Below are 25775 nucleotides of genomic sequence, written 5' to 3'. Positions count from 1 at the left end.
TAATTTCTCCTCTTTAATATACTGCTTGTATTTCAACACCAACACCAAATTCATATCATAAACATTCAATATAAGGTACCAGACAATCTTGCTCTACTACCGGTTGTTACAGATGTCATCACAGGTAAAGCAAACGTTAACCTCCTTGCTGCTCTATTTACAACAACGTGATGGTAATTTGACATTATGCAAAAGTGTCAGAAATCAGTTCTAAACGAAACATTAATTTTCCTTGAAACTCACCATTATGGGCCATGAAAAATATACAGAGATGATAAAATCGTGAGTCTTAAAATTGGTCAATGGTTTATCCAACACTGATCTTAAGATCATTTCCATGACCCATGGAAACGACTTGTTTCAAATGTGTCTACTTGGGTGTGCAGCATCTAATAATTATCACATGTGAATACTCATCAACTTCTCATCCTATGTGTTCTGTGTTTAACATAATAAGGAACAAGGAAGGTTAAAATAATAGCCTATTTTTTTAGCAAATTACGATTAAAACTAGAGCTTTGAAACTGTTATTATTATAAGAAGTGTCTGGCCACAGATAGCCAGAATTAAAATGGATTAACATTTAAAAGTTGCAGTTGAATTTATCTAGAATATTTTGTAATTGTAATAAGAGGAATTTATATAGCTTTTTAAAACTATGTAGATATCCAAAAAGTGCTTTACTTTACGTCAAATTTTTTAAACTAGCACTGAGCTCTTTCCTAAAAAGAAATGCTCAGAGATATTTTTTAAAAGTAGCTGGGCTGCTACAGGATTTGATTACCAAAAAAAAAATGCATAAAGAAAATTCTAATGCTGTAAAAACACATTGTTTGTAACATTAGGGAAGTTAGATGAACAATCCACTGTATATAGACACAACAGTAACACAGATGTATAAATCAATATGAATATTGAGGCTGCTCATTCCAGAATATTCTAAGTCAACTCATGCTCTGGAAAATGGAGTCAAACACTGCCCTGATCAGCCATATTTCTGAAACAGACTTACTCTTGCCTGTACCATTGTAATTTTCATGTGTTTACCCTTACCTGTACCATTGTAATTTTCATGTGTTAGGAACCACAAGGGGTAGTCTCAGTTGTAACTGTTAAAGGTGGTGAAACTTTTAAAAAAACATGACTGTTCTTTTTTCTGTCGAATTCTCTGCCCACCATAGACCAAACATGAAGTCAAATTGTTTTTTCTTTAAATACATTAAGAGCTGGGAATTCCTTTGAGGCAAAGGGTTGTTTATTACGTTACTCAGTTATTCCAAACTTCTTTCCTGATTCATAGCTGATAAATAAGCTATACTTGCTCTTCATTTTTGTTGTTGGTTGAACACATACATTACATGCATTCCCAGTGCTGTGAAGTGAAAACATTGCAGTTACTATTTGAGTGCCTGCATGGAGAGCAGTTAAACCTCTTCATAGTGTGGTTCCAACTGACCTCGTTGAGGTCTCCATTACAAAATGGATTTATAAATATATATAGCATAATTAATAATGACAAGAAAACAAGTCCAGCAAAAGTTTTAACATTTTAACAAAGCTGATTCTATGAATCCAATTACGAGTTTAGAAGGTTTACAGTTTGAAAGTGAAAATTTACTTTTTATACTTATTAATAGCAGCACTTATCTAGGCTGGAAAGCTCGATTGAATGGGAGCCTCCAGAGAACAATTGTTTTAAACATTTTGTGTCATAATTTTGTTGGGTACGAATCGCCCAGAGGGTTGGGTGTGAACTGATCGAAAGTGGGTACGAAACGTCTGAGCCTGGGTACAAATCGTCTGGGTAGGAAAGATCCATGGATACGAAATGACTGGATACCCCCTAACTATACACCCATAATCAGGTACAGGAAGTTTCGGTTTACAAATCTTGAACAAAAATTCACATGGCTCTTGATATTCCAAATGTGAATAAGTCACCTGGATAAATTTCTTTGTGAACTTTGTATTAATTGTGCAGCTGATAAACAGGAACAAAGAACTTTGAGAGGTGCCAGTGGGACAAGTAAATAAGCAAGAGATGGGGATCTTCCAACTGCGAGCACACTCATTGGTATATCACAGTGATGACAGTCGCTCCAGACTCCCCTGTGTTACCTGATACACCAATTTCTGCACTGAGACATTGAATTACAAAGTGAAAAAGTCCTATTTGGCATGGTACTCACTTATATCGTTTTGAAATTAACCAAACAGGGCTGGGCACTGTTCAGTGACAGTATTTATCATTATTTTTCCTGTAGAAACTTAGGGCTACTCATATTGATTGCTTTTAAAGTGTGTTGGTCAAATATCAACGCCTTGAAATTATTGATGCAGAGTTGTTGCTAGTGTGAGAGAGGCAAGAGATTGTTCTCAGGCATACAAAGCTTACCCTGCCATGCCCTAGCTTTGAAATGCCACATGCTCATTACAAAATTTTGTCAAGATGGAATTTAAAGTTGCTGAAATTGTGCAAAGTTAATCATCACTGCTTCACTTCTTCCTGGGATACTGAACAATTGCAGTTCCTCTTTGGGGAATCCTGGTCCCTATCGCATTTCCATGAGCAGCACAAGCTTGCTAACGGATCTTTCCAATTTGGAGCTGTTACTTGTGACAGATCAGACACTACCTTGCCCACTTAGTTTTTGCTTGCAACTGCTGGAGATATTCTTTACTCCACCTTAACCAACACTCTTGTGCTAAATGCTGTGTGCATCTCCCTTTCTTGCTACAGTAAAGGTCTTCTCTCTTAATCTCGCCAGGTGGAGGCAGCGTAAGCCTTGTCTTTCCTGTGAGCAGAATACTTGGTGATAAACGTGGTTTGAAGGAGGGTCATTTATTGTTTCCATGCTCAAATGTCTATTGCTGATTTGGAACTCGGCTTCACACAGGAACTTCTACAGCGATTCTTTGTCTAGGTGATTAGCATGATTAGATGTTCTTTCGTAAGACTGTTCATGATGTTTCTTATTGACCTGATTTGCCTCTCCTTGCCCACACCTTGGCTTTAAGAAGGTCTGCCTTGATCTTCTGATCATTAATTTCTTCTATAGTCCTTGTAAGTTTGGTTTTTTGCGCGAATGAAATTTGTTCCTCTATTGCTGTGGATTTCTCTGACAGGTCCTCCTTGACCAATGAATCATCTCAGTGCTTGAATGACAGAATTGGTTTTAAGGAGATCTGCTAGCTTTATAAGTACTGCTGTGATTTGATAAGTCAGCCATCTTTTCTCCCATGGTATCTAGGAGATAACGACGTGTGACAAATTTGGAAACAAACTGTCTCACCATTGTATTTCCGCTGATAATCCAGTAGCCAATGGCACAAGTTTCGCTCACAGTGATCCCTTTTCCACTATGGTGTGTTCTTCCATGTTTGTGACATGGCTTGACTTTGGCAGGATGATCAGGTTCTTCAGAGCCTCTGACAGGGCTGCCTTCCGTATTTGTCCACCAACTCTCATGATGCTGTCTCTGTCTAGAAATGGATCCAGTTTGTGAAGAGAACTTGTCTTCCTTAACACAGTTTTCTTTTCTTTGTCCAGTGCACAACTACCGTACTTGGCGATCACTTGGATGTTTTGGAGACTTTTTATTTCTGAAGGAAATACGTTTCTTTGCAATTCCTTTATTATCTCTACTTCGGCTTCCTTTAAGTTGACAGCACTGGGTCCTGTGTTAGCAGAGGTGTCCTTGGTCGGTTGATGCTCGGATGTACCATCACTGAGCTCCTTCCCTTTAGATATGACTTCATTATATCGCTTATGTCTCAAGCAAAGCACCACAGCTATCTTCCTCTGTATGTTGTCAGTAAATTTTAAATTGGAAAAATTAATGTACAAGAGTGAATAAAGTAAAGTAAAAGGAGTAGGATCTAAACTGCATTAAAATCACGCACACGCTTCTATATCAATAATTGTTTGAAGGGATCTTATCAAGTTACGCAATGTTCCAGGTAAGAGCTAAGAGAGGTATTAAATACAATTGAAAAGCGGAGGAACTCGATGAAAAAATAATACAAACGTTTTCACTTCACTGTATTTCTTAAATGTAAATGTAAGCTTGCTCACCTTTTATCACATCCCCTATTCTTGTAAACAATTACCATTTTTTGCATCGTCATTTTCGACTCAGTTACCTCTCTCAGTTATTGCATAGAAACATTACTTATCCTTTTTCAAAATATAATATTTCAAGACAAACTTGACAATAATCAGGTCTTCTGGGTCCATTGCATCCATTTGAGAAAGAAGGACATTTGCTGTGACTTCCTGCTTCCTGATCTCCTTCGCTGGGAAAGGGAACACCTTTTCTTCATGATTCAGGCATCAACACTATTCTATAGACATAAAGCGTAAAGTCATAAATGATCTGTGGTGAATCATGATAAATTTAATTGTCTTTTTAACAGATTTTAGGGTCGGAGTTTTAGTTTAGACATGGTGGTAGATTTCCTCACTCCTACGAAATGAATAGTTCTTTTAAAATATGTCAGCTGTATGCAAGCACTTTGGCTTGTTATCAGCAGTGATCATTTATCTTTTAAACTGCATTCCAGAGTCAAGAGCAAGATTCTATTCTTAATTATTGAATGATTCACTGACCTTGTTTACTCTACCACTGGCATCGCTTCGGACACCAGCTCCAAGGACATTCCCGCATATCGTAGATCTCCCCTCCACCTGTTTCCATTCGGGCACCTGGACTCAGTGCTGTACAGGTATGGCTCCCAGATGTCACTCCACTTTTCGCCCCTCCAGCAGAAGGAGAACACACCTTTCTCTTCTAAAATCCATTGTGGTTTGGTTCTCTGAAATGAAACCGAATGTTCAGTTCATGTTCGTATCACATCTTTTTTTTTTTTTAATGTTGTTGTAATTCAAGCATCTCACCTGGAAATGCATCAGGCACTGCAGAAGCTGGATCTCTTCTTCCTGCAGAACAATGTGGGCAGAGGCTGCATTTATTGAGTGCTGCAGTACATCCCTCTGCTTTACCATAGTAGTGCAGCCAGGCACTATACAGCAGACTGCACTTTCTGGGCACTCGCTCAAATGCAGCATCAATTGGAGCCTGCAAAAGAAATAAAGTAGGTGTGACTGCCATGGGTGACTTTCAGCAATAAATACAGACAGTTTTTAATGCAACTTAATGATACATTCTATTTCAACAATCTCTGATACCAGTTGGTAGCATCATTTAAAACTGTAAACAAAATAACTAGTGAAAACCTATAACAATTTAAATTAAACTAAATACACTTAGGAAAATTACAATGAAAATAATGATGAAGCTTACAAAATACCAAAACTCACATTTGCTGGAATGCTCTAGTGCTGAAGTAATGCCAAACGGCAAAGAGGCTGCATGACATGCGACATGATGAAATATGATCAGAAGAAATATAATATGAAATATGATTGCAAGCGGACTTATGGAGTAAAACTAACAACTTCAACGAACACAATATGTTGAATACTTGCTATGTTACATTGCAAAGTGCATGCAAAACATTTTACTGTAATCAGCGTTGTTTATTTGAAAAACAATAGACAAAAGAAAAAGACATTTGTGTTCTATAGTAGGGACCGGAGATGAGCTGGCTAGTGCAACTTTTGGATACTTTATTGGCCTAGATAACCATTTTACATTTGATTGCATAATTAAATTGACAGTAGCTTGCTGTAGAAGGTTTGTTCCGCAGCCTAGTGGACACAATATTTTCTTATTAGAACAAAGGGAAGCAGCATGCTCCTCTAAACATTCCCTTGTTACTTTCCTACTGCATTCCTGGCAAGGGACCTTGTGCTTTGCATATTAGGCAATGTATGCTGCCATCCCCTCCCTTGCCACCATCTCTCCACACCCTTCATTTGCACACTGCATTGTGAACTTTCCATTTGCTTTTAAGTGTTGCTTGTGCTCGTGAAACTTCCCTGTCATAGACAACCACAACTTTCACACTTGACATCAAACTTTCCTATGATGTCGTTGAGTGCAATGTTGATGTGAAGAGTACCTATTCCGATGGTAGCCTTGCAAAGTGGGCATTTGGGGACAGTTTCAATGTCCATGAGTTTCACCAGGCAGTGTCAACAGCCTGAATGTTCAAATGCTAGAGTCACAGGCTTCACCATTGTCGATAGGCTTCAAAGTAAAAGATTACATTACATTAGTACATTTCCTCTCAAAACTAGTATTGATACATCAAGTAATGCCCTTCAAAGAGGCCCCTGCTAGCAAGGAATTCAGTTCAAACAGCTACAATCGTAAAAGTTGCTGAAGGAAAGTGGAATTTAATCATGGAGCAATGATTTATAACTCAGAGTTATAACAAACACAAAACATAAATGTATTTGGTCAAATTCCTGTTGAAGGAGCAGCATTTCTCTCATGTCAGAAAGACAACTGGGAAAGTATAAACTATTTCAGTTGAAAGCAAATGGCCTAATTATTTTTTAACCCTCTGTTAGTCATAGCTTTGTTATTTAATATTTAAACCTTCTGTCTTTTATTACTAGAAAAATATCACAAATTCAATTACAATCTCTTTTTCCCAGGAAGTGCTAATTTATTCCCACAGTTAAAAAGATTTGCACAAAACATTTCAACGAATATCTAAAGTTGGGGAAAACAACGAGACCTAAAAATTGGAGAAGTGCTTCCTTACCCTATCTCCCATAACATTGTAATTTCTTAACCTAATCCACTGAGCATCTTCTCTTGATGCGCAACAGTGAAAATGATCAATTGCAGAAGGATAAAAATCATCACAATGGAAACAAAAAGACTTTCCATACACAACAGTTAAATAGCATGCGGGGAGAAAAAGTAAACTCAAAATGCGCACGAGTCATAGCAATTATGGCAATAACCATGTACTGTAAAAAGGGTTGGTGTTGTTCATCATGGTGGGTGTGCAGCATCTAATAATTATCACGTGTGAATATTCATCAACTTCTCATCCTATGTGTTCTGTGTTTAACATAATAAGGAACAAGGAAGGTTAAAATAATAGCCTATCTTTTAGCAAATTACAATTAAAACTAGAGCTTTGAAACTGTTTTTATTATAAGAAGTGTCTGGCCACAGATAGCCAGAATTAAAATGGATTAACATTTAAAAGTTACAGTTGAATTTATGCAGAATATTTTATAATTGTAATAAGAGAAATTTATATAGCTTTTAAAACTATGTAAATATTCAAAAAGTGCTTTACTTTACGTCAAATTTTTTAAACAAGCACTGAGCTCTTTCCTAACTTATTCTATTATGACTATTATTATATATTTTGCATGGCAATATAAAAGTTGTTTAACTGTTGATTCTAAATCATGGTCGAAGGTAAAGAATTAGAAGACCAGGTGTCAGCACAGGAAACAGAAGAGTTTAAAGTTTGCACTTTATGTTGACAAAAAGTCAAGAATTCTGGTCTGCTCTTCTCCTGGAAATGTTTGCATTGATTACACAATTAACCCCGTACAAACCAAAGAGCACATTTCCATGTTTCTGAATCCTATTGAGATTAGTCACAGTCCTTGCATAAATAAATTATTCATTGAGCAAATCTTTATTTCTACTTGTGAATAGACTGAGCAACTAAATAAATTTCAATTTTTATACTGCATTTAGTTCCTGTTTGGATGCGATTAAGCAGAGCTTGTGAATTGGAAGGTCATAAACTGATGTAGGAGTCTACATCCTGGCTTTCCTTGTGAGGTCATCTTGTCCAGGATACGTCTGAATGACTAAGCCCATCTTCCTTGGGGTGGATTCCATCTCAACACCAAGCCTTGTTCTTAAAGGTGTTTGCGTTTCTTGTACCATTTATTCCTCAGTAGTAAATTTGGGGCAAAATATTTCGTCCAACAACTCCAGAACTCTTGTACTCCTTTCTTCGTGCTACTCTTGAGTTGTCCTGGGCTAACACTCTGTTCTGGCTCCAGCAAAGGAGGCTGAAAGTAGTGTTCAATTGAGAGGTCATTTTTCGTGACAGGCAGATTTTCCTGGATCTAGACAGAGCTACGACAGAGAGGACACCCATTGATCAAATAGGTCATTTCTGCCAGATACATTCTTCCCTGTTCCTCTGTAAAGGTGTGATTCTTTGATGAAGCATCTAAGGCTTGTCTTCCTGATTTGATGAGACTTTCTATCACTCTGTTTTGATGGCTAGCTTGTGGTATTTTCCACTCCCAGTGGAAAGAGCATGAAAATTCTTCTGATAAGACATTTTGAAGTTTGGGAATGTCCCAGCCTTGCAAAGTTTTGTTCAAATAACTTTGTATGTTAACAAAGTTTGTACCTCGATCCAACCAACAGTTACTGGGATATCATCTGAGTGAGGCAAATCTCTGAAAAGACATATATGAGCTGTCTTTTACAAGCTCTAGATGGACCACTCTTGCATGTAAATATGATTTCTTGTGCTTCCTTTAGTGTTTTTCTGTTGATTCTTATTTGCAGAGGTCCAAACATGTCAATTGCTGTGTTGCTGAACACTGGGAGACCTGCTGCAATGTTTAGTCTCGGAATCTGACTCATTATTTGACTTTGCAACTTCTTGCAGGTCAGACATTTACCAGTCACCTGTTTGGCCATATTTTGCACACCCACGATCCAGAAACGCTTGCTTGATTCATAGATGAGACTTTTGTAACTGCAATGTGCTTGCTTTTAGTAAAGGTGTTTCAAGAGTATTAATTGATGACCTTGGAAGGATAATGGGATTATGCATCTCATCTGGTAACGATCCGATGTTCTCTAGTCGCCTATGTGCACATAACACACCTTGTTCATCTGATGCTGGAATCAGCTTCTTGTCTACAGTATATAAATTGATTGTCTGTTAACTCCATTTGAATAACCACAGTTTAGATTCTCTCAATTCTTCTGTAAAATGGTGTCTCTTTTTTACTTTCAATCTTGTGCTGTTGGTGAATCGTAGAACGTTGGCCAAAGTTTTCCTTGCCTTGGCGAACGTCAAACAAGATTTCATCAAATATTCCAAAATAGGGTTACCTTTTGACTCCGTTGATGTAGCTGAGCAATCTACTTGTTTTAGGGTGTTCACAGCTTTGAAGTTGTTGAGCGGCTTCATTTCCTCTGACAATTCTTCACCAAATCCATTAGGATTCTCTTTAAACCTGGGTGATTCTTCTTCTAGGCATTTCAGTAATGGAAGACCTTCATACCAGGTCTTCAACTATTCTAGCCGAGTTCCTCTCATCAGGACGTCAGTAGGATTATGATCGGATCTGATATATTTACACGCTTCAGAGCCCATTGTTTCCTGGATTTCAGCTACTCTTACCAAGATAAACAATTTGAACTTTCTTGGAGAAGTTTAAAATGGTCTGAGAATGAATCCAGAACTCTCTCTTGCAAATTCTAGTGCTTCTTTCAGCAAATTCTAGTGCTTCTTTCAGCAAATTCTAGTGCTTCTTTACATGTAATGTATAATCTTGCAATTGAGAGGCACCCCGTCAACTCCAAGCACGGTACTGACTTTTTCTTTGAAGGGGCAACAAATGCTTTAACCACGTGCAGTATGCAGTAATAACTGCCATCTGTAAGTTTCCATCTGAGGAATATGGCTGAACCATAGGCTTTCTCTCCTCTGGTAATCCAACCACTCAATGCATTTCTCATTTTTGGCTGAGAAATAAATTTCTTAGCCAAACTCAATGTTATGTTTTGGATCTAACTTTGATAAAAGCTGAGACATTACAAAAGGTGCTTCTGAGGCATTTGTCACTGCGCAGCCATTTGATCCATGCTGTTTATGAAACCAAGAATTCTAGCCACATAGTGACAAAGCAATTTCGAGTTGCACTTTACTGGCTGGAGATTTGTAATTTCACTTAAGGGTGTATCCATTAATTTCCTTTGATCTCCAAATTTGGTATTGAGAATTTTCCACGCCTGCTCAATCATTTTGCCTTACTTACTTACTCCAACCAAAACAGTTTTTAGGAACCGCTTTCTGAAGCCTTTGCAATTGTTAATCTTTGTCTTGTTTGCACTTATTTATTCAATACTGAAATTCGTGCTCCTAAGTTGTGTAAGATTTTCTAACACCATCCCACGTGGGAACTGACAATTTCTCTAGCCTGTGTACTTTTGCAAACTCAAAACATCGGTCATTTTTGTTATTACTGATGCCATTGCTTTAAGCACTTCCTATTTAAACAGCAGCTTTAAAATCACAAACGATTTCTGATAAATTGCAAATCGCTCTGCGTATTTTAAAAACTTAGCTTTGGCTTCATCACCAACTACTTGATTCTTTGTTTGTAATTCTTCTGACGCTGATTCAGTAAGTCTGTCAGCAATTGTGTCTTGCTGCTATTTAACACTTCTCTATTTATATTTAACATGTTTCTATACATTTTCAAGACTACTCAAACTTGGTTCAACTTGGTAAAACACATGGAATTCAAATAAGTCATTCAATGAAGCTATTGTGCTGTCTCTTTTTGCGATAAGTGTTAAAAAATCTATTTTAGGAGGCATTATATACTACTATCTGCATATAATACTAGCATAAAAGTTTGTTTACACACTTCCTAAAACATAGCATTAATGCTTCTTGGATTTCTTTAAATAGACAGGTATCTTTTGCTTGAATGTAAACAGTTTAATTAGGTATGTGAATACTTGGTCAGTTGTTGACAAGAGTAAAGTCTTTACAATAACATTAGAAGTGATATCTGAATTCTTAAACTCTTGAACTTTAACTTGGAAAAACGAGGTTGGTGGTGAATAAGGAATTGTTTTACCTTTCAGCTGTCAAATTTACCCGTTTAGTTGGGTTCTCTCAGCTTGTGTGTTTCTGAAGTCTTGAGCTTTCAAATGCCTTTTTGTCGAGCCTCGTGACTTGTTAGTTGTTCTCTTGGCAGTCCTGGCGATTTGTTGGCATATGCTCTTCCCTTCTCGGCCAGTGCAGATTTTTGACTGATTTGAACTCATGGTCGAAGGTGAAGAATAAGAAGACCAGGTGTTGACATAAGAAACAGGAGAGTCGAATGTTTGCTCTTTATATTGACAAAAAGTAAAATATTCTGGTCTGCCCTTCTCCTGGTAATGTTCGCATTGATTACACAAATACTCTTGTTACACACCAAAGGGGGGGTATTTAAATGTTTTTTAATCCTCTCTGGATTCAGAATTTGTAAATAAATCATCAATTAGGCAAATCAACCATTATAATTTGCTAAAGAGTTGGTTAGACCAAGTTTACAAGTTAGGAACTTAAAATTTACATTGCTCAGATGATAGCAAGGTTTGGCATAAGCACTTTGGGTAATAGTGCTCGCAGAGATTCTTCAATGATGACAAAAACTAACCAAACCATTATAGTGTAGTCAGTTGTTTGTATAGTATTTAGGGTGAGGTTGGAATTGATGATTAATCGCACTTCTGTTATGCATCTGATCCTATCCAAATTTTCTTCCCAAATTGAGGCAGTTCACCGTACTGACAACTATGTCAAAAAGTTGAGCATGGGTCATGGATAACGTATTCCTTTTAACAGGCTGAGCTTGTGGTGGTGGTTCATATGGCCTTCCTTATTCTACAAAAACCTAGTTTTGGTAGCTTTGTGTTTTCCTCTCTCCTTGTATTGTGAAAAAATTTGGAAAGATCAAATGAGATAAAACTGAGTGGTAAATAGATACATCCACCTAGCAACATGTCAATAGACTGTTGTTTAACAGACTGCATCATTAGAGATGCACAGATACTTTAGTTAGGATACATTCATGATGTTGGAGGTACTTATATTATAAACTTGCTAGACTGTGCAGCAATACATTTTTGTTACTTTCCTTAATTGTTCTGTAGTCTGATGTGTTAAATTAGTAACTGTGGTTGTTTGTACATGTTTTAAAATCAGCAACACAAGCCTCTCTTGACAAAACTCAGAAAGTATTACTTTAATCTGTCAGAATTTTCCTTTCAATAATTAGCTTTGTGTAACTGTTGTTGAAGAAATTTCACAGTTGTTTTGCTAGAGATATATTTCAATTAAATCAGTAACTGAGAAGATGAAACTTGAGTGAAAGTAACAAACTGTTAATACTTTAAATGGTCTCTGCTTCTCATCTCTTCCCTTTTAGCTATTGTGAAATTTTGATGGTGACAATGGTGGTCATAATGTCACTGTATGGCTGCTGTATTCTTTTAATGCTCTGAGGGCTTATAAATCTTTCAAAAGGTGTTGGTAAAGAATGGTGGACCAAAAAAAGTTAAATTTAATTTTGGTTATTTCTCATAATTTTATTACCATTCCTTTTCTTGTTATTACCTCATTAAATTCGAAAGTTCAAGCAGTGGCAGAGAACCTTAATAGCAGAATCTAGTTGTCTTGCACACATGCTACCTAAATGGACCCTCTGATGTTGCCTCTTGCCACAAAACTTGTCATCTGACAAAGCCCACCCATTGCCAATTTTTGATGAAAGCTGTTGTTGTACTTTGATGCAAGCTTGTGGCACAAACAGTGCAGTGAGGTGACAGTGGATTTGGTGACAGTTATCAGTGTTGCACTATTAGAAAGCAGAGAGCTACAGTCTTTCACCTTTAGACAGAGCGTGTTTTCTTTGAGTTGTGAGAAGGGTCAAGTTGCTTTTTGCATTGGCTTAGTGTAGTTTTTCAGAACATTTCAATCCGCAATGAACGTGTTTCAATGTTCTCTGTTTTGTTCCCAGGAAAGATACATCTTTGACCTTAGCAGTTAAAAGACCAGAGCAATTTGCTCTCTATACCTTCCCCCAACAAGTTGTCATCAAAAGAGCTGCTAATTACGAAAAATATTACCCCAATGGAACTCTGTGCTGAGTACTGGAAATTCTCATGAAAACCAAACAATGTTTGCAGATTAGCCAATGATGAGAAATTTGGATTTCAGACTTTCTCTTTGACAAGCCAGTATGCTGCCCTATATGCCTTAAACATGAGGTCATTTCTGTGGAGTTTCTTTTCCTACACTTTTTTTTTTTAAATGAAATGTGGAGTTCACAGTTTTTGGTAACAAAATATAAAGACTTTTCCCTGTATTTCAGACTCAATGGAATCTTTGTGTCGCTGGATCATCTCATAAACTGTTCACAGGGTGTGGCGTGACAATTTTTTGTTGCTTGCATAAGAAGCAAAACATTCCTTCTCCATCTTGAGAGTGTTTGGGCTCTTGTGGAACAACCAGTTGTACACAAATCCGTCCTGTCCAGACCTAAGCTGAGATTGTTTGTGAGTTGATAGGTGCTAGAAATGGTCTCTAGCATACTTGTAAAAGTTGTATATGATAATATCTGTTGAAAGGGAAAATAGTATTTCAACTTCTTTCATAGTCAGAGCTGTATCTTAAGATGATTTCTCTAGGTTTTGCATAACCTCTTTTGTTTGTAACATTGTCATACTTCCCTCCCTTGGTTATTGAGGAAACTATCAGTTCATATGCAATCTAACTTTGAATCATCTTCACTTGCTTTCCACTAATAGAAGCTGTTCTCCGAAAGTTACCTCAGATCATATGCCTTACCTCTCACACCTCTATTTTCAATTATTTGGTTTTTGGCGATACTTAAGCTCAACATGCTTTACCTCTCACTCCTCTATTTTCACTTTCGTTCTTGGTGATACTTCTGGAATAGCTGCTCTGTGTGCTAAGAGACTACTTTTGCCCATTTTCTGAAGTATTTGGGAGACCATTCAGGGGTGAAAAAAAGCATATGCCCCAAGTTGCTATCAACTTCAAAGAACTGTTCATCTGTAATATTAGGTTTAATAAACAAACAAACATTGCTCATAAAGCAACCTTGCTAAATGAACTACCCTAACCCTAACCCTAAACCCTAACCCTAAACCCTAAACCCCAAACCCCAAACCCCAAACCCCAAACCCCAAACCCCAAACCCCAAACCCCAAACCCCAAACCCTAAGCCCTAACCCTAACCCTAACCCCAACCCTAACCCTCACCCTCACCCTCAACACTAAACCCTAACCCTAACCCAAACCCTAACCTTGAACCCAAACCCTGCAACCTACCCCTAGCCCCAACCCAACCCCTAGCCCCAACCCAACCCCTAGCCCCAACCCAACCCCTAGCCCCAATCCTAACCCTAACCCTAACCTTGAACCCTAACCCTACACCCTACCCCTAGCCCCAACCCTACTCCTAGCCCCAACCCTAACCCTAACCCTAACCCCAACCCTAACCCCTCACCCTAACCCTAACCCTAACCCCAACCCTAACCCCTCACCCTAACCCTAACCCCAACCCTAACCCCTCACCCTAACCCTAACCCCAACCCTAACCCTAACCCCAACCCTAACCCTAACCCTAACCCTAACCCTAACCCTATTCTGTGGCCTCTGATCATTTTTCATCTCCTCTTGGTACTTGCTTTTATGTTGCACTACATCTGCACTAAGCAGATTTTGAAGCCTGTAACCCTCTTCAGTATATTTCCAAAGAGGGATGTCTAGGGCTTGGATAAGCTTAACAACAGCAACTGCGCCAATATTGAAATGTATCACTTCCAATGTTAATTTCTTTTGAATTTCTCAGCCACGCCATCCCACTCAGAGATCTGTTTTGATCCTGTTTCTTGCCATGTAAGCACTTATGCAGTAACTCATCCTCAATTAGTCTTAGATTCAGGCTTTAGCATGGCGATAACAATGCCTGATATTCTAGAAAAGTCATTTCCATGCGATTTTGAAGCTTACATTGTTTACGTCCTTGGCTTAGCTTCCACATGGTGACACGACCATTGTGTAATAAGTAGCCTGTCTTTTGCCATTTGTCGCCAGGTTGCTCTGGAAAGATTTCTCAGTTCCAGGTGGAGGTATATTCATAACTGAGTGGAAGTGGCCTAAAATAAGACATTAAGGCTGTATATAAAGGAAAAAATGGAAACAAGTAAAATCTAAAAAACTATATCTTAAGAAGTACCTCAAAAGTATTAAAATACATTAAGTGATAATCTAATCTACAATATCTACTCTAATTTAGCTGTGTCATATAAAACACTACACCACAATAAGAAGACTGTATCTCACAACTCAACCATTTTATTTAAAGTCACTTTTAATGGCATGCAATACAAGCAAACAAGGTAAAATGTAAACAAATTAATAAAAATAACCAAAATATCAATGTGCAGTCGCGATAGTTAATTTTGGTTTTAAATGAAAGTAAAGATTAGCATAGTCAAATGCTTAAAGAAAGTGAGCTCCACAGTTTAGCATCACTTTAATGAAAAGTTTTTTTGAGGTATTTAATCATTTTTACCACTTTCCCCTGATTCCTAGGCAGAGGCGACTAACGACAGGTTAATCAGACCCTTCTCCACAATGATATCATGATGTCGTGTGTCAATGTCAAAGTTATCTTAGTATCCGGAGTAACTATCAGCTCTATTCCACCTTTTCATTAGACGTTTGATGGATATCAGTGGCATATACTGTTTGAGAGAAGTGTACCCCTTTATACTTCATCCTTGCTTCTTCCATTGCCTGCTTGCTATTGGGGTTATAACAGTGAGACAAATTGGCTGTCAACCTTGCTTGGAATGGTCTTAGTTGGTATAGTGTATCTGTCTAAGCAGAGTCGCAAGCTGGCATCTAAGAGTTATCACTCAGATGTAAATATTACATTTTAGGCAACACCTTTGCAATTTCAGGGATGACAAATGGTGGATGCTCCTGGCAATTATCGAAAGAGTTCCCTTTTATTGAACCAAAAATGTTTGTATAGCCTTACTTGACCAGAAAATAAAAGAAACAATTGTGTAAAAGCCAGCCATTGCACAACCTGTGGTACGACCTTACTCATCAATGCAATCAAAGTAAATGTAATCACGTTTCCTGAAATTCACCAAAAAAAGCTGTTTCTGAGCTTTGTATCTGTAAACAATTAGTGCCATTGTTCAATCATGAGGAAAGTGTGAGATGAAAGTAGAAAACCATCCTTTGATCTCATTCTGAAATTCAGAGTAAAACAAATTTGAGAGAGCTATTTTGTCGTCACTTGTTTGGTCTGGAACGGCATCAATTGCTGAGAAACTTCTGATTTCTGGCTATGGATGTTGATGGAAGTAGGCAAGGCTCTCAAAAGATTTGGCTGCATTTGTGGAGTTAAAAGGTCGAATGATGAGAGTTGTAGATCACGAGACTGCTCACTTTGGTGTCCTGAAATGGCCACAAAGTGGCCTATTGAAATCCTGGCCTTGAAGCTGAGAGTGATGGCAGTAGCTCCCACACAATGATTGGTGTAAACTTTGGATAAACCAGCTTCTGGTATATTAAAACAGGACAAAGATAAGGTCAGTTAATAAAATATAAAATTTAAAAATATATGACAAAAATTATTCACTTTCTGCTTACCACCAATGGTTTTTGGACAACACAAGTCTGTTGAAGGTCTCACCTTAAAGCCGAGGAAAATCACATCTATGGAAAATAATATATTCTTGGTTTTCACCCACGTGACCTATACCTTGACAACGGTTGCTACGCCGCCATATTGTCCCCACTTATTTACTGGCCTGAAAGACACCAGCTATGGAAGACAATGCCTCTTTGTTTCCAACAAGCCTTTGGAACCAAAGTCACTGTTGTTATTGACTGTTTTGAGATTTTTATTGATAAGCCTACAAACTTGTTAGCTCGAGCTCAGACATTTTCATCCTACAAGCATCACAATACTATCAAAGTACTGATTGGTATTTCTCCCCAAGGAGCTATTTCCTTTGTGTCAGAGGCATGGGGAGGACGTACCTCTGATAAGTTCTTGACAGAAAACTGTGGCATTCTTGAAAAACTTTTGCCAGGTGACATGGTTATGGCAGACCGGGGTTTCACAATCACAGAAAGTGTTGCTCTCAAACAGGCAAGACTCGTGATACCAGCCTACACGAAAGGGAGGGAACAGCTGGATCCTATTGATGTGGAAAAAAAAAGAGCTCTAGCAAGTGTACGGATACATGTTGAGAGGGTGATTGGTTTGCTGCGTCGCAAGTATACTATTCTTCAAAGTACTCTTCCCACTGATTTCTTGAACAATGACAATGGACAGGATGAAATACCAATTATTGACAGAATTATTAAAGTATGTTCAGCTCTTGTAAACCTGTGTCCACCCATTGTACCATTTGATTAGCTCCATACTTCATACAGTACTATTATAGTCATATATTGTAGCTAATGAAATGATATGATGGGGTGGAGAGTCTGTGTATAATTTAAGAAATATTATAACCCCATGAAAAGAGAGCAAGTGACTGGGAATGAGCACTGTGTAAGATCAATAATTTAAAAAAATATACTTCCATTACAAGAAGGATCGACAACAATGACAACATTTCATTTGTGCTGTGATATTTCATATATTTACAGAAATTATATGACTGCAGGGGGCAGTAAGGACTGTTTATTGAGCACAGCTGCTTAAAATAGCTTGAGTTCATTATTCTTCTTGGATTTTTTTTTAATGACTGCTACTCTTGAGATTAGCATGAAACAACAAAACAACATTTTTTGTGTAAAATGTATTTAAAAATGTGGAAAAACTTTGATTTCACCAGCTCTCAAACATTCAAGTAAATGTGGTCTCATTCTTGGGATGTCAAACATAAAATCTGAAGGGTTGAGTTCAAACACAAGGCATGTTGCAAATGCTACTGCAAAAACGCCACAGTCACTGCCATTCATTTGTTGCTGCACTGGTACAACTTCAATGCCAACAAAGTTATCTGGTAGCAGATCTTTAACTTGCTGCTCAACTTCATCATCAATAATGTCATTGTACAGACTGTCGTACAAATTAACACATACTGATGTGCAACCAATAGAACTAATGCACACCCAATGTGAATTACCTGTGTGTAAGATTTGAACAAAGTCACTGGTCATTATGTCAAAGTTCCTTACTCTTCCAAGAGTTGGTCTTTGAAAACCCTCAATGAAAGGATTTACTTTCTTGATGCATATTTGTGCTGCCTGTATTATTTTGCAATCCAACCAGTCATCAGGAGATGAGATAATGTCATAGTCATGCTCATCTAGATCTCCAAAAGATGCAATTCTGTTAGCTACACCTTTAGTCACACAGATTATTTTTAAGTCCTCATCACTTTCATATTCATCTCCAGTACAGTATCTATTTGACTCATTTTCATGTAGATCTTCAAAGGATTCAGAAGCTGTTCTGCTTTCAGTCACACAGGGTATTTCTATGTCCTCGTCACTTTCATATTCAGTTCCAGACACAACTGAAGCTGATGGATTATTGACAGTACATGTAGTACTGGTGGTATAAGAAGAACATGTGGTAGGGATAGTTAATGAAGACTTGTCTGCAGGTTTTTTCTTCACTTTGCAATTTTTGCAGACCCAATATAGCTTGCTGTTATTGGGCATCCTCTTTTAGTTTAGACATTTCAGATGGAAAAATTTCCCACTCTGACACTGACTATGACATTTCAGCAGCTTTTCCCCTACAACAGGTTTAGCTTTGCAAACACAAATGGACTGTAATTTCATTGCTTCATCGAAATCAGGGTTCTTTTGACAATCAGGCTTGATCTTAGTAACTCTCTTGGCTTTCTTACATTCTGGAAGTAACTGGCAGCTTGGACAGTACCATACTTTGGGTAAGGGATCAGATATCCCTAAACATGAGAGGTGAAACTCAATGAATGGGCACTTGGGGTTTTGACAAGGCACTGTGCTTTCTTCTGGTTTGGGTTTTCTGCAGTAGCAAACAGGCTTTATATCACCTGCTGGTACAGGTGCAGCAATTTTATGCTTCCTAGTGTACCATCTTCCTAAGATTTCAGGTAGGATACAAGATCTCCACACTTTGGTGAGTTTTGGAAGAACTGATTCCCAGTGTGAAATGTCCTTGTAAATTCTCTCCAAGAAAAACTTTGTTTGATTGTTATTGTCAAAAGAGCACACAACAAAGTCACAATACTGAGAGTCTGTGATAAACAACTGTTGCTGTATTTGAAAAAAGTACTGGTGATTTCTCTTGAGCTGTACCTTTCCATTGACCTTTTCAAGACATGAATTCTTCTTTTCCACATAACTTTCAAGGTCACAGTTTTCAATGTTGTAAGGGCATTTGACTTCTCCACAACCATTCCCACAGCATGAACATGATACCAAAAAATCTGGAGTAGCATTTATCCAGGGGTGCTGTTTATCCACTATCATACCACATTGTTCAACTTTCAGATCTCTGTGAGTCTCTAGCATAGTCTTAGTATAAGCATTCACTGCAGCACTCTCATTCTTACGGCCATGAATGATTGCTTTAGTAGTAACTTTGAACAGATCAGGATATGAGATGGACTTGATTAAGGATTGTGATGGCATAGCAGGGTTAGTATGAGCTACTGCCCAACTCAGAGATGCACCAATGCGCCCAGCTCTGTGCCTGAAAAATGCATTTCCTTTAGCCTGTTCCCTGGTGTCTTGCTCAATTAATTCTACCAGTGATTCTGAAATAGTCAGATCAATATTTTCACACTTTTCTAGGAGTTCTGGATATGACAAGTCAAAATTACATGGATCAAAAAGGTCAGAAATGGTTGGGATACTTCTACTTTTCATGATAAACTGTTCAGAATAGGGTTCAATCAAGCTTAAGGCAACAGGTTTGAACTTGCACTCATTTATTTTGGCAAGCAAATGTTTAAGCTCAGTTCCTCCAGATGTAACCCGTTCTGTCGAGACCTTAGCTTTCTTTGTAGTGCAAGGTGCTGATAAGGAAGGTGGAGAGTTTGCTGATAGTCCCTCAATACAGGCATCTAAGTTATCTTTCAACTTTTTCGCCGACTTGAAGTTGATATCTTTGACCCTTGCATAAGGAACCTCACTCACATATGTCCGTAACAACCACGTGCACTTTACTTGCGTACATGCCAGCGTTTCATTAATTCTCGTTGAAGCTTCGATATGAAATAAAATACTTGCAATATGTGAACAAGTCTCAGCTAGTCCAGCTTTACAACCAAGGCAGTGGGCTGATAACACGGTTCCCTCCTTATTAGTAATAATCCAAACTGCAAATGGTCGCTCATTCATTCGTTGAGAATGTCTCACCTTTCCGATCACCACGAATTTTTCACCTATGACTTTGCCTTCAACACTGGAAATAAAACCCGAAACCATCTGACCATCTGTAGGCCTCCAAGCTTTTGAAAGCTTTGAACTGTTTCTTTGTGTAATAACTCGTATCGATAACCAAATAGCACAGGGGATCTGTAACTTCTATGGGTGGTAAACATTGTGGATCTAACTTTGCGTCGATCAATGTAGCGGGATCGATCCCCACGAGTGATAAATACCTTTGTTTAACATGTGGCTCTAGTCTTTTAACATAGTTGCTTAAAGGTATATTGCAAATATCTTCCTTTTTTTTCTTCCTTTTTGATGTTTTCAGAAATTTTGTCCAAATCACGCGACATACTTTTAAAGAATCATGCACCAAAACACTGCATTTTGACATATGCTAATAAGCTTTTGCGACACCAATATGGCGGACGCCTAATTTACATATGCCGTGACGTCACGTGAAAACCAAGAATACATAAAAAGAATAATTATCTATTGAGGATGAGAATGCTCCTTCATATCTAATTCCAAAAAACCTTAAAATCTTATTTAAGGTAATGAGCTGACAACAATATTCATTGTTTGGTTTTAGAGGCATTCTAATCACTGAGAACTCGGCAATTGTGAAGAACAGCTCCCCTCACCGACAGTTGGCCGACTGTTGGCAGTCTGGTGCCCGACTCTCGGCGATCTGTTGGCCGACAGTTGGCAGTTGGCCAACTGTCGACCAACCCACCCTCAATAGTCGCTGGCTCTTTTATGTTAGTTCAGCACAATTTCTAGGCAATTTCTCTTCCAACACTCGCTTTGATTCTCGGTTCATTCGCCATTTAGGATTTTTAACTTTGTCCCAACACCCCTCTGAATTTTGCTCGGTCTCAAGTAAATCAGTTCACGCTGTTATGACTTATTTTTATTGGTGGCTCCTAAAAGAGCCATTTGTGTGTTAGGAGAGACAACTTTAATTGTAAAATCGATCATCGAATTTGAATGGCAACAGCTGTCCATCTCGTCGCACGTTCACAGGTGTCGCCGAAGTCTTCTCCAGCAGACTGTTTATAGGTCTTTAACAGAGCCCACGCATATTTCTCGTGATGCCAATTCGAATTCACGCTCATCTAGAATTCGTAATTCAGCGATGGCGATGAGGTCTCCGAGGGTGCTGGCGGGGGCAACCGGCCAGCCAAAATGCATTTACCATGCTACAGTTGTTTTCCCTAAGGATTTGTAGCACCCTCTAGTATCTTGTGTGGGTTGTGGCCAGACTGTGGGTGCTGGTGCGAGTGGCGTCTTTCTGTTGAGGTTGCTGCTGAGGTTTGTCAGCTGTGCATTGGCGCAGAGTCTTAAGCTTGGCCTTGAGCTCGGCAATAGTCCTTTTGGCATCCACCAACTTAGTTTGCAGAGTCTTGATGGCCTCTGACTTTGTTTGCACTAGATTGGCCAACTCCTCCTGTTGCGGCAAATGAACATCAAGGCTCGATGAAATGCCAAGAAAATCGTGACCGGAGAAAAATGCCAACCAAATCCAGGGGATATGTTACAGGGACATAACTTTAATCAATCTCGTAAACTGTAAACGAATTAAAAAAGGGACTTATATAATAGATTGTATTCAATTAAAGACGTGGCGACTTAACAGCGTAAATGAATCTAACATAATAAAGGAACTAATAAGTGAACCAAGAGCTACGGCAAACACAAGATATATATATACAAATAAAGACGAAAGAGCTTGCGCGAAACGAGATAAACAACAAAACAAGCGAAAACAACTCACATATCAGTCCCTATACGCCGGTGGCTTGAAATCACACTTTAGAAATTAACTTTGAATGAACACCGAACATGAACAGGCGATTAATGAAAGCGGGAGAGAAAAACTATTTAAAGGAATCAAATGGCACAAAGGCCAACTGTAACGCAAATGTCACGCAAGTTTGAAAGTCACGCATTTACACCTCCGCATCTTTTTCTTGTTCCTCCAACTCGGCAGCAAGCTCTTGATTCTGCGGTTGTTGGTTTTGGAAGGACTGGCCCACCCCCACGTGGTCTTTCACCAAAGTGTCGTACTTTTTTTAAGCCCTTGGTAGCTCGGCTTATCTTCAGGCTGTTGATTGCTCTGGAGGGCCTTCCTCTTCTTTTTTGAGGTGGCTGAGCTGGACAAGAACATTGCCGGTTATCACAAGAACAGACAACACACTTGTTGATACAATGAAAAATTGAGTGGTCGCCGCCGCAGATAGTACATTTCAAAAGTCGCTGAGACATTGTTTCTTGTTTGTGAATAAATACGTAATGATTGTATTTCTCTTCACAAAGCTATCCCCCCTGATTGGATTAATAAGAAGACCAAAATTGTCGAGAATCGCACAACGTATTATACATATATGACGTACCAATATACCAAAAATTAGGATCGCATTGCATTATAGGGCGATTCTTAACTTCACTTTTCGATGGAGAATATTAACAAACTTTCGTTTAATGCACAGGTAATGTTCCTGTGCCTTTAAGTTTTAGTGGCATTTTGAAAAATTGTAAGCATTTATAGTAAGTTTTACATCGATTTTTGAGTACAAAAATGCACTAGTAAAGTTATTTCACTGCCTGTCGCTAACCTGTTGGTTACCTGTCGGTGGCCTGTCAGTTTAGTGCCAGGACTGTCAGTGGAGGGGAGCTATTCTTCACAGTTACCGAGAACTCTGTTTGCTTCAATCTCCCCAATCGCTTACCAGTCGTTTTGTACCCATGGATCTTTTGTACCCAGACGATTTGTACCCAGGCTCAGACATTCTGTACCCACTTTTGATCAGTTCGTACCCAACCCTCAGGTCGATTTGTACCCAACAAATTATGGGACAAAATGGTTAAAACTAACATAAACACTTATTTCATTTATCCTAGTAATCGCAAAAAGCTAATTTCTAATCACAGAAACATTGAAAAGTTATCTTTTAGTTAATACTATTGAAAAATCGTGACCTTGTTGACCCATCCTAATATATTTTGCCTACTACCACGCAGCGCCTACGACTAAACGTACTTTCTCTACTCAGTAAAAAAGCTAATTTCTAAATCATAGTAATGTTGAAAAGTTATCTTACTCTTAAACAATCATGACATAGTTGCCCTAGCTGACCTATCCTAATATATTTGCCTATTATCACAGAGCACCTATATGACTACTTACTCTACTCAGTAATAAATCAAAATCCTAGTGGTTAGTTCAGTTCAGTTCAGTTCAGTTCAGTGCATCACTGGCCTGTTTATATTGGCACATCCTTTGAGCAGCTGCCTGAGTGACTACTCCTTCTTGTTGACGGCCTCCCAAAGTGCCTCTGCACTTCACGATAGGTGGACCTCTACATTCGCTCAAACTAGCACTCAAAGACCAGATGAATTTGTAGCAACACTAGTCTCGCTTCTTTTTCCAGTAGGGCCACAAAAATGTAGAGGGGCAGACCCCATCAACCAGCAGCTCTTCTGTTCAGGCTATGATGCCAGCCCTCAATATCATTGTTTGTTATGATGGATTGGATAAATATGCTCCAGCACTTGAGGGGCCAAACTGTGCTGCAAATCCAGTCCAAATCCAAAAGGTGGTTTGAAAGAGGGTCATTTATTGTTTCCATGCTCAAATGTCTGTTGTTGATTTCGAACTCGGCTTCACACAGGAACGTCTTCAGCGATTCTTTGTCTAGACCTGACCTGATTTGCCTCTCCTTGCCCACGCCTTGGCTTTAAGAAGGTCTGCCTTGATCTTCTGATCATTAATTTCTTCTATGTCCTGTTAAGTTTGGTTTTGGCGTGAATGAAATTTGTTCCTCAATTGCTGCGGATTTCTCTGACAGGTCCTCTTTGACCGATGAATCATCTCACTGCTTGTATGACAGAATTGGTTTTAAGGAGATCTGCTAGCTTTATAAGTACTGCTGTGATTTGATAAGTCAGGCATCTTTTTTTCTCCCATGGTATCTAGGAGATAACGACATGTGACACATTTGGAAACAAACTGTCTCACCGTTGTATTTCCGCTGATAATCCAGTAGCCAACGGCATAAGTTTCACTCACAGTGATCCCTTTTCGACCATGGTGTGTTCTTCCATGTTCGTGCCTGATAACTAGAGAAGTGACATGGCTTGACTTTGGCAGGATGATCAGGGTCTTCAGAGCCTCTGATAGGTCTGCCTTCCATATTTGTCCACCAACTCTCATGATGCTGTCTCTGTCTAGAAATGGATCCAGTTTATGAAGAGAACTTGTCTTCCTTAACACAGTCTTCTTTTCTCTGTCCAGTGCACAACTACCGTACTTGACGATCACTTGGATGTTTTGGAGACTTTATTTCTGAAGGAAATACGTTTCTTTGCAATTCCTTCATTATCTCTCTTTTGGCTTCCTCTAAGTTGACAGCTTATGTCTCGAGCAGAGCACCACGGCTATCTTTGCAATCAGCAGCAATACCTAGTAGAGTTTCTTCTACAATGCATTTCCAAAGCAAATGAATAACAAAAAGCAAAGGTGAACAAAGCTAATTGATAGCAGTAGTCATTTTATACAGTAGCTTGAAAGTACATGAACAAAGGAATGAACAACTTGAACATGGGATCTTGATCATTCTCAATTGATCTCTTTATGTGATGAAAATCGGAAATAAATAATAAAACAAAATTAACAGCTACAATTCCTGTGATGTGATGAGAGAAAAAAAACACTACTACCTTCAAAGTTTACTCAGCATTATAAAGTAGTAAATAAAATGGTAAAGATTTTTAACAATGACTTTCAATGTTAACAATAACTTTAATGACTTTTTGAGCTGATGGTTTCCTTTAGGAAACACAGAATAGGCTAAGAAAACACTGAAGCAGAAAGATTCCCATTGGTGCTTTTGTGGTGGGCTTCCATTTCCCAAACATAATTACAGAAGGCTCTTCAATTCAAAGTGGACCACTAAACAATTACAGCACAATGAGCTCTGTGACTATGTGTATCAATGTACATTATCCGCGGAGGAGTTACCGTAAATAAGGAGGTCTTCTTGTTTAAAATAATGTTTGGGAAATATGTTTTGTTAACCTTGAGGCTACAAGCTGACCACGTACTGTGGACAGCTCGTAGTCATCTTCTAGTCAAGCAGGTAAGGGTTCTGTTATAGTATTCATATATGAATAGGACAACAGGGTGGCAGCTTCTTGTACGGAGAGATGTCTGTTGGGTAGGCTGTCGCAGCAAATGTCGTGCATCCTATTTCCTAATTCTAGACAGCTGCAAAGTATCCTAAATATATATTAATAATAATAATTTAGTACTTATATAGCGCAAAATACATGTGAATATGATCTAATGCGTTGTACAATAAGACTAAGCAAAATAAAGTATGAAAACGAGCCATAAAAAGCTAAGAATATACAATTTGACTAACTAAAAAAAAGTATGAAAACGAACTATAAAAGCAATCATGAAAATGCCTGTCTAAAGAGATGTGTTTTAAGAAGTATTTTAAAACAATTAAGATCCTTTACTGCCCTTATATTTGATGGCAATCTGTTCCAAAGTTTAGGAGCAGATGCCATAAATAATCTATCACCTAAAGTTTTCTTAGTTATGGTCCTGGGTGGCAATAATTGTAGTTTAGACTGAG

At 38.4% G+C, this 25775-nt stretch overlaps 1 protein-coding gene and 2 pseudogenes across 1 annotated transcript; 1 reads left to right on the top strand and 2 right to left on the bottom strand.

Annotated features, from left to right (window-relative positions):
* Window positions 1–16507: 16507 nt before the first annotated feature.
* On the top strand, window positions 16508–17379 carry LOC136282550 (uncharacterized; the record flags this gene model as incomplete). Its single annotated transcript, XM_066170207.1, has 1 exon — window positions 16508–17379. A coding segment is annotated over one exon (663 nt), but the record flags the coding sequence as incomplete, so codon positions are not given.
* Window positions 17380–17562: 183 nt separating this feature from the next.
* Window positions 17563–20524, bottom strand: LOC136282549 (uncharacterized; annotated as a pseudogene).
* A 567-nt stretch (window positions 20525–21091) lies between these two features.
* LOC136282548 (uncharacterized) lies at window positions 21092–22398 on the bottom strand (annotated as a pseudogene).
* Window positions 22399–25775: the final 3377 nt, after the last annotated feature.

Source organism: Pocillopora verrucosa, chromosome 7 (genome assembly GCF_036669915.1).
Source record: "Pocillopora verrucosa isolate sample1 chromosome 7, ASM3666991v2, whole genome shotgun sequence".
Lineage (NCBI taxonomy): Eukaryota > Metazoa > Cnidaria > Anthozoa > Scleractinia > Pocilloporidae > Pocillopora > Pocillopora verrucosa.
Note: the sequence above shows the minus strand (reverse complement) of the source record. Positions and strands in the feature narration are given on the sequence as shown.